The sequence below is a fragment of the Pyxicephalus adspersus genome, chromosome 5, assembly GCF_032062135.1.
Source record: "Pyxicephalus adspersus chromosome 5, UCB_Pads_2.0, whole genome shotgun sequence".
NCBI classification, from domain to species: Eukaryota; Metazoa; Chordata; class Amphibia; order Anura; family Pyxicephalidae; genus Pyxicephalus; species Pyxicephalus adspersus.
In genome coordinates, this window is record NC_092862.1 from 85435368 (window position 1) to 85445975 (window position 10608).

General features: G+C 41.0%; 1 protein-coding gene across 20 annotated transcripts in view; it reads left to right on the top strand.

Moving 5' to 3' along the window:
* Window positions 1-1246: 1246 nt before the first annotated feature.
* The window catches only part of TERT (telomerase reverse transcriptase), a 292351-nt gene continuing 282989 nt past the window's right edge, over window positions 1247-10608 (top strand). For all 20 annotated transcript variants that reach the window (XR_011920876.1, XR_011920877.1, XR_011920878.1 and 17 more), the window contains exon 1: window positions 1247-1529. Coding sequence is in view for 14 of the 20 variants with exons in the window: in XM_072411989.1 (XP_072268090.1) it covers window positions 1302-1529 (228 nt within the window). In the remaining 6 variants the exon portion in view is untranslated. The remainder of the gene's footprint in view (window positions 1530-10608) is intronic.

Sequence of the window (10608 nt, forward strand, 5' to 3'; positions counted from 1 at the left end):
GCCGTCGTGCAATTTAGCAACTGAATGAGCTCGCGGCCGGAGCCGTGCATCTCCGGCAGCTTTACACTGGCGAGCTTGCATTAAAAGTCACTGTTCCCCTAAAAAATCATTCTTTCTAATGGCACACATTTCTTGTTATATCGTGAAGTTTTCACTATAAAAAAGTAACAGTCACTGAAATGATCTCCTGGCTCTCACCAAACCATAGGTATACCAAATGGCATCTTATCACGTGTTCCCTTTGTCCACATCCGTAAACCCTCGACACACTGTTTGCCCCCCTTATGAGGGGCCCAAGACTTATCTTAATAACCAAGTTTAACTTTGAAATATGCCAAATAGGCTTGCTCTACAAATGTGCTGATGTTCGCCCTTTGACTGGGAATGGGGAACTTGCCACATATATAACAAAATGAATCAGGGTTGTTTAGGCACATACGACGAGAAACAGCAGAGCCAGACATGACCTGAGATAAAGGAAATATGTGTGTAAGTAGGAAAATATGTTTTGCTTATTCACTACGCAGAGCTGTACACTGTCTTGCGTGTAAATGAATAGCCTATAAAAATCCACGCTACAGTAATTGCAATAATATAAGTAGTAGAGAAAAAAACTGATGTGATAGAAGAAAACTGAAGTTGGTAAAATCGTCTTTTCCGATTCCTGTAACAAAAAAACTGGAGCCAATTCAATGAAACTGATGTCTTTCATTCTTTTATCAGACCTGAAATACACTAAATATATTGAAAAACCCTTGGCAAGTGTTGAGCTGTGTAATTGTTGGAGATCAAGTTCAATTCAAACCAATACAACTTTTACTGGATTAATTTCAGTCATGTTACATTTACATGACTGGGATATCTCCTCCTTTCACCCCACTTCCATACTAAAATATTCCCCAAGACTGGCTGAGGATTTCCTTTGTTACCAGGATGATGTAATAAAATGCTCTAGCTGTACAATAGTAAAACAAAAAGACATGTAATGTGAAAAAAGTACTTGACTGGTGGAGAAATAGTTAATAACTGGCGTATACTCGATAATGTGGAGCAGAATATTGGTTAACATTAGTGCACTTTCTTGTAGCACTTTTCCTGACGTGTTTATTATACAGGCGATTTACATGTACAGTGCCTTGCATCGGTCTCACTCCTTACCGCTAGAGGGCGTTGTTTTCATAGTAAGTGAAGTCACGTGAACATTCTGGTTAAAGCTAACTGTGTTTACATTGTTAGACTTAGACTTGAGTATAACTCAAGAGACTTGACCGGAGGTAACCTGTAATACTCGTTCTCAAAGGATGGAACAGGAAGCTAAGTCTTTGCCGTTTGTGGATATTTTGCACGCTTTGTATAACGCTGTGTACGGGATAGTTGAATATGTGGAAATGTTACAGATGCACAGTGGAGAAACAGTAGCTATTTCGCAGGAGGGAGATACAGAGCAATTTCGATCCTTTCTAACGGGACTGTTGGTTTGCGTACCTTGGGGGGCTAGGAAACCTCCGACTCCTATTTCATTTTTGCAGGTAAGCTTAAGAAAACGCTTGAATAATAATCAAAATATTATAGTTGGTATATTCTATTTGTAGAAGATGCCAAACATAAAAGAAATGTGTAGTGTGGCATTTCACCTACTTTCAGCACCTGCTCTACCTTGTCCACAGGAAGTAACTTAATAAACAATTTTAAAGAGTTTAGAGTAGTTTAGTAATCATGATGACTTTACCATGCTAATGTATTTACTAAAACTATATTCATTCCTATATTTGGTAGCCGTTTTTCAGACAAATGATTAGTATTTTGCTCCATGTAATTGTGAGATTTACAGGAGACCTGCTTTGTATCCACTACAGTAGAGATAAATTCAATTCAAATGCAAAAAAAAAAAAATGTTACGGAATATTAGCCTTTGCCGTTGTGGCTGCATTATTTTTCAGGATAAGAATGTCTTTAGAAAGTTTAAAAAAAAAAATACCTTGCTAAAACTTGATCTTAAACTACAGTGTCCTTTTCACAGTGAAATAAACTGTAAGCCAAAACACTGTTATCTTCTTGAGTAAGGCTTAGTCTACACGGATGTTTTCCCTGGTGTTTAACTTGAGGCTTTAAAACCCCATGTTTGAAATTCCCATGCTTTCCAATGGGCTAATCTACACCAGGATGTTTCCTTGGGACACGTATATGAGCGTTATAGAAATGATTTTTAGATGTTTTGGAAATTAAAATGCATGGGCTAACGCAGGTAAAGGCGTCCAATGATTTCAAGTGCTTTAAAATGTAAAAACGCAGGAAAACGCAGCATAGGCGTTTTCTAGCTTTTTTTAAAGGCAAGCTTAAAAACGCATATAAATGTGGTAGGAGCGTTTTACATGCGTTTTTAAAACGGTCCATGTAGACCCAGCCTTAACTGCTTGTCCCATCATCCCCAAAGGTTTACAAAGTGGGCATATTGTGAAATCCATGCTATTGCATCTATGTCCATCCCCAGCCTGTTTCTGGACAGTGAAACATGAGGAGGCAGACTAATTAGTTAATCTTTTTTGTCACTTTGCTCATTCCTCCTATCAACATGTTCTTTGTTGGTACATGAGAACTGCAGCACAATTGATTGGCTTTTACTGCTCCTTTACTTTTCCCTTTCCAACTCTGCTGTGTAGGAGATTGCAAGATGTTGATATCAAGTCATACCAAAGCATTTACACAGCTTGCATTTAAAAATAATAATTTAATGATATGTAATATTACAAACATAGCTTCAGTAATGTGTCTTTTATATCATACTTAGTATCGTCTTTACCATAAAGTTGCATTCTCCTCTCGACATGGGCAATTCTGACACACATACACGGGCACCTCTCACTTCTAGTGCCCATGGCAGTAGTCAGATGGCCTCAATGTATACAGTACTTTCCTTTCTACAACCATTTCCTGTATTCCTGTTGTATAAAAACAAACTAACAAAATCCTCAAAGAGGCAATAAAAAGTATATACAGTGGTACCTCGGTATAAGTCCAACTTGGTATAAGTCCTGTTTGGATACGAAAAATCTTGCTTGGTATACAACCTTTTTGCTAGAACTTGTATGGGTCAAAGTGCGTCACCACTACACGCACTACCCTTATTTACCTCTCTTCAGACAAAGCCACGTCTGCCCACGAGCGTCAGTACGCCAGTTGCTACCATTCAGTGAAAAACCCGTGCAATAACTCTCTGTGAATTACAAAACATCTCCTCCTCCTCCCTTCTCAGCACCATCCTAATAGGCACTCGACTCTTCTTAGCAAGGTAAAGTGAGGTTAAGTTTTCATTTATTTCATCTAATTGCTTTTGTATTTATGTACTTTAGTATTAAGCAGTGTTTAAATTATTCTATACAGCCCCATCAATGTATAATATGCCAATAACAATATGATTTTTTTGTGGGATTAAGATTAAGGATTTATACCAAGGTACCACTGTACTTCTATTGAGAAGTGGAAACTTTGCATTGGTTTCTACCTTATATTAATGTATAAAAACAAAAGAACACTAGAGATATCTTGAAACCATTTTACCTTCACACTCTTAGTGAGTAAATTCATATTATTGGGTCTTCATGCTCTGCCATACACAGAAGCCACAAAAGTAGTTGGTAGTTACACAGTCTGAAATCACATGCCCAAGAGAGCACTTACTTTCTGGATTTTTACCTTCATTGGGCTAGTGCTCTCATTTAATTTAGATGAAGTTCAAAGACTTTCTGCCACTATCTCTACACTGATCCTGTGCATATATTGCTCACTCCTGCTGTTCAAATGCTGTCCTCTGTTATACAGTCTTCTCTTCTACTGTGCACATGTAATCTGTGTATTATCACCACTATTTTCCTTTCTGGAAGAGATGCATTGTGTAGCACAGTGGCTAGGGGGTTAAGGTGCGTACACACTTCCAATTTTTATCGTTCAAAACGAACGATCGATTGGGCAAAAATCGTTCGTAAAAAAAGTAACCAACGACACCGACGAACGAGGAAAGTCGTTGGAAACGAACGACTGGACCGGCGGATCGGATTGGACGACGATCGTTGAACATCGTTCGTGTGTACGTTCGTTCACTTTCCTGTCGTGCACATAGTTCCTCTATCGCTCAAACGATCGTATCTATTGTGTGTACAATATCTACGAATGATCGTGTCGTTATCTCTATGTGCAGGATCGGTGCTATACGATCGTTCGTAGATATCGTGCAGGATCGTTCGTCGTTCGTTTTCCAACGATAATAATTGGAAGTGTGTACGTAGCTTTAGCACTCTGGTCTTTACAGCACAGGGTCCCAGGTTCAATCTTTGGCCATATCTCGACCCTATCTGCATGGAGTTTGCAGGTTCTCCCTGTGTTTGTGTGGGTTTCCTCAGGGTACTCCAGTTGCACACAATACAAAAAATAGACCCGTACCCCTTAGTCTGTATTAAAGACCTATGACTGAAGCATGGACATTAGATTGTGAACCCCTTCGAGGGACAGTTAGTGACATGACTATGGACTTTGTAAAGCGCTGCGTAATATGTTGGCACTATATAAATATTGTATAATATTGATAATAAATAATACTTGGTTATTCTGCTATGAAGGTCCTTGTTCAGACACTTTCTGGTAAAGGATGACAGCCTCTGTTCCTGCTTTTTATTATACTTGGTTATGGTCATACCCTGTTGCATAGACTTCAGATAGTCTTTAGTCAAGCATTATACAAAAGCAGTATACAAAAGAATTTCTATTTAAAAAGAAAAAACTTTATACAGTGTGTTTTTGCAAACTAAACCGTGTTGGGGTTACATTTGCTGTAATGCCCAGCTCAAGGTTTTGATGTACCTCTCTCTACCTTAGGTTCTGCACTTGGTAAATTCAACAAATCTGAACCAGCTATGAGCGTACAATGCAGATGTAATGCCTTAAGTAATCTGTTCTGCACACGCAACCATTTATGCAGTGTTTACAGCTATAGATTAGAAGATTTACTGATGACTCAATGATGGAAATGGATTGAATGTGAAGCTAGGATTGGTGAGTGATGTCATGCAGTGCTGAAAGGAGGTCTGATTCTTGCACGGCTCCTTCTTTCCTTAGTCATGAACCAAAGCCAAAAGGGAATTTAGGAAGACTTCCTTTCACTAGGCACTGGGTGTTACTCTGTATATTAGGTCCAGTAAGGTTATTCCTTGAAGGGGAGGGGAGAGAGATTTTGCTTGATGAATTTTTGATTGGTGATAAAGGATTTTTTTTTCTAGGAAATGTTTACCTGAGAAAGTTGGGGCTTGTTCAGATCTGAGTTTTTTTCAATCGTTTTTGAACGGTTTAGGGATGTGTGAGAGATATACATTAAGTACACCTAGACACTTCACTATCTTTTGTGTGCTGGAAGTTCAGTGATCATACAATGTTTTAGTACATAATACTGTTTGCAGGGGTAAGGCTGAGTCTACATGGACTGGTTTTAAAACTAGGGGTAAGCAGGAGCACACTAGGCCGGACTCCCTCTCGAGTCCAGGTCTAATAGTTCCGCCCCCTACCAGGAACGCCCCCTGAAGGGAAATCCCTCTTCTCCGCAATGCATACAGAGGAGAGGGAATGTTCCCTATTTACCCCGTTGGCGGAAGTGGTAAAGTGGTTCTGGCTCTGGTAGTTTGTTCCGGCTCCGCTGGTTGCAGTCCAGGATTGGGCCAGATTAGCCAGGGGTCGTTAGGCTGGAACAAACTACCGGCTAGGCCGTATCTGGCCTAAAGGCCGGAGTTTGCCTACCTCTGATATCGTATGTTACAAACTCCAATCTATGTACCCTTTGTTATATGTTTCATTCTCCTGACCATGATGCATACTTATGGCCACTTTACTGGGTAGACTGTTCTGTACATTGAATAGTCCTAACTGTTGTGCTCTTGTGTGCTGGGTGGTATTTTTCAATTCAAGCATATTTTGTGGGTACAAGGATTATGGTATATGTGTGCCGTGTACATGTATTTAGCCCAGGCCCTATCTAAAATTGCACCCTGTGAGTGCAGTGCGATCATGCCATTTTTGTAAAATGCTGTGTGCATCTATCTTTGCTGTTCACAGGGTTTTCAAAACCCCAACAATGGGCCTGATTTATTAAATCTCTCCAAGGATGGAGTGGAGACTTTCATCAGGGAAGCTGGGTGATATAGCAAACCTGGAATGAATCTGGTCCAAGATTTAAAACATTTGCTAACAATGTCCATTCCAGGTTTGCTGGATCCCCCAGGTTCACTGATGAAAGTGTATCCTCTCCAGGCTTGGAGAGCTTTAATAAATTAGGCCCCATGCCTCTGGTCTTAACTCTTTCTCTTTGCCTCTTTTTTATACATATTGCAAATCCATTTCACAAACAAGGAAATCCTATGCTGCTGTGTAAAACCCGTAGTAGTTTTTAACTCAACACAGTCAATTCCAGGGACCACTGTGCCCAGCTCAAATTTAAAAAATGAAAAAGTATTATATTTTCTGTAACAGGGCTGTCTTTGTTGTACTGTACAATGAAGACTGGATGCAGACAGGACCATTGCATTCAGCTCACATTTGTATATACGTAAATGGTGCTTAAATTGATAGGAGTTGAAATCTATTATTTTGTGTTTGCAAATTTTTAAACATTTTGCATTGTATGTTTGTTTTCACAGCAGGCGACAAAATAAATGTTTTTTCTTACCGTAATGTAAATCAGGGCTTTCTGTTGCATTGAGCCCAGATTGAACCACAAAACTCAATAGATTGTGTGAAAGTGCTGATTTTTTTTTTTTGCTGTGAAATGAGAACCATCACCTTGGCAAGACTGATATGTTGCATAAAACCAGAAAACATAGTTCAAAATTTGTCTAAATTCAGCATATTTTTTTATTCTAAATAGATAATGACAAGGGAGTATAATAGTGTAACTCCCAACACTTGATTATACCAGCAAAATGGGTTTTCAATTTCTCCCATCCTGTTACCTTATGTATAATATTGGAATACTTTCCTTTAAATTCATCAGTGTATGGTCCAGAAAAGAGGTCCTCGCACTCTTGTCCTGCAGGTACCGAAAAAAAAATAAATTAAACGTTAAAGATACACATCAAACGCAATTTGCACTTTCACCCTCCCTTTGTTGCGGTCTCCTACTCCCTGAAGAAGACTATTTAAGACATAGAATGTTGAAGGGATATTAATGAAGCTTAACGCATAGTGACTGATTTCTTTACAGCCACCCAGATCATTTTAACATCGCTGTTACCCTATTTTCTCAGGATCAGATTTCTACTCTTTTTCTCCTGGCTCATAGATCGTCTAATTGTACTGCCTAACGAGCTGGGGTATAAGATAATTACACAGTGGTGAAGAGTTCTGACAAAGATTTTCTGGGGAGGCCTCTCAGAGATTTTGGTGCTGTAGTGGTGTATTTCATATATTCTGGGAATGCCCTAAAATTCATCTGTCAAGTGTATTGTATTGTGCAGAAATGTAGGCACCATTTGAGCATGCCTTTTACAGCGTGCTGAGTTTGCAGGTCTTCATACTGCAAATCTATTTTGATACAATTGGTCAATGCAGCTAGAGCGTGTATTCTGGCTTCATGGCATCTGGGTTTTTCTAAGATTATTGAGATGCAACGGTTGCAAGCAATGACGGGGATGGAGAAAAGAGTGGGTCTCATATGGTCTCATTGCGATGCTTTCGGCATTCTGAGGAGTATCTCATATATAGTTACATAGTTCATAGTTCTCCCCAGCCCCTTTTTGGGGGGCGGACCGCCCACCTGCTGTGATTATTTCGCCCGGCACTTATCAGCAGCTCTGAACGGACACGGTGAGGCTGCTCTGCTCGCTCCTTTCTCCGCTGATAAGAGCTGATAGTTGATTAGAGCCGGGCTGAGTGAGCAGAGCATAGCACAGCTATGAGGAGATCACAGACTGCCCCCCCCCCCCCCCATAGCTGTGCCAAGTGTTTTAAAAAAAAGTAACATCAAGCAAACAATGTCTCAACCAAGTGGGTGCGTGTAATGACGTCATCAGAGTAGTGTGTGTAAATGCAGCATGACACCTTCCTCAGCCTTACAGCTCTCTGTGTATAAGCCTTCATATCCCCTAAATTGTATGTCACAATGACTTGTATTTTCAGGGTGCACAGGGAACACTTATAGTTAGCACCATTCACAATTTCAGCACCCCAGCTTTTTCAAATTTCTTGATGTGGGGATCAGAATTGTAAAATCTTGTGAAAATACAACATGGGGTTGCAGTATTAAAAGCAAGTGTCCCTTGGTGTCCTAAATCAAAAATGCATATTGGGAACCCCCGGGACCACTTACATAGAAAGGAGCATTGGGGAAGGGCCCCTAAAGTTTTACTTATCTCTCACAAATCTTTAACTGTCATACTATGTTACCCCGTCTGCTTCTCTTCTTTGAACCCCACATTGTGGGTGCACAATTTTTGATAACCCACCCGCACTAAAAATTCATGACTGTGATAGGGCTGAGTTCCCGCAGGCCGTGCCCCACTCCCACCTCCCCCCACCCCTTTACCCCAAAGACACACTGAGACAACAACTTGGTTAAATGGCCCTTTTGGGCCGTTTAATAACAAATAACCTAAATTTTAACGCTCTTAATAAATAACCATAAAATACCCATAAAAACAATATATAAACACATAATCAAGAAATAATAACAACTTACAAATAATAACAAATAACTGTAACCAATACCTTAATAAAACATCCTTTCCCTAAAACACACCCCCTGGTTACTGGTCCTCGAAGGCCCCACTATTGTAACCCCTTGCACATAATGGGTCTGCACCGCCGTGGGAACGATACCAGCAGCACTCGCAGCCCTACCACAAAACAATTTAACATTCCCAACAACAACCTTACCGAGGGGCCCATACCATAGATGAGACCCTCACCCCCACTGAAACCGTCCAATACAACTCCTTCCCTCGAGGACCTCACCGAAACATCTAAAACAGGGCGGGCGGGTGGGAAAAACTTCTTTCCTTCTGTCACGCTGAAAAAAGACACTCCCTTTCACTCCTCTTTCCCCCCTGCACGTCACTCCCGGCATACTAATGCAGCAACTCCCCCCCCCCCCTTCTCTATGCTAACTCTTAACCCTTCCCCTGCCTGCTCCAATCCCTTCCCAGTCATGCAGGCCTTCCACTGATTTTTCACTTCGTTCCCTGCTCCAGGCCTCACTTTACTATGGCAAACGTACTGCCCTGTTACACATTACTGCCCATTTCTAACACTGGAAACCCAATTTCTCTGGAATGGGGAGGTGTAGGAAACTGAACATGTGTGGGGAACATCTGTGTCTAACACCCCCTAAAGTTTTATCACAATGGCATCATTAGAACATAAAAAAACTGCCCATCAAAATGAATTAGGGGTTTAGGTACTGGTAGGGTAAGTCATGGGTAACAGGGCAGCCTGTTTTGATGGGCAGATTTTATGTAATGATGCCATGGAGATGAAAGATTTGGGGGGTGTTAGCCACAAGTGCCCCCCACTTGCACCTATGATTCTGTTTATCTGCACCTCTGTTCTAGAGAAATTGGGGTTCAAAGTAGGAAAGCAGGCAGTTTGATGGGCCAGAGGTTTTTATGTTCTAATGATGCCATGCTAAGGAAATTTTAGGGGTTTATACATCTGTTCCCCACTTGCATCTATATTTTCAGTTTCCTCCACCTCCCCATTCTAGATAAATTGGGATTCAAAGAACAGAAACAGAAAGGGCAGCAAAGTATTACAGTTATAGTTTGGTGAAATGTAGGTAAAATATTTAGGGGGGCTACCCCAATGCTTCTTACTATGTAAGTGACCCAGGGGGTCCTTAACTTGCATTTTCCATTTTGCGCTACTAGGTGCACTTTCTTACAAAACAGCAACCCAAATCTTTCAATTTCCACAAGTTTTTAAACTCATGATCCCCATATTTTAAAATTCCTGAAATTAAAAAAAGAAATGTTGGTTATTAGTAGCTATGAGAGTCCCCTGTGTACCCTAAAAATTTTAGGTAATTACAACCAACAATTTAGGGGATCTAAAGGATTGAACGCGAGAATGAGTTGTTAGGCTGCAGAACATGACAAGCAAGACTTTACTCACACAGCGATCATACTGCGGTTGGATAAATTTCACAGGACGTTTTTGTCCTACCCTGTCTGTTGTCTGTCCTACCCCCATCTGCGATCACATGCATGATGCTCTTTGTGTTACCTAGTTATAGCGCTAGGAGGTGACATCTGAAGTTAGGCTGAATTCACATTGGCAGTAAGGTTGCATTTGCTGCGTTTACCCCTTACATTCCTCCCGCCAGGAACCACTGCTACTTGAAAAACTGCTAGGCCTGAAAAGCCCAGCACTTACCGCCTGCTACCAATCCCAGGTGCCAAGCACTTATCACCGGTTACCAATCCCAGGTGCCCAGCACTTATCACCCCCTATTACCAATCCCAGGTGCCCAGCACTTATCGCCGCCTATTACCAATCCCAGGTGCCCAGCACTTATCACCGGTTACCAATCCCAGGTGCCCAGCAGTTATCACCGGTTACCAATCCCAGGTGCCCAGC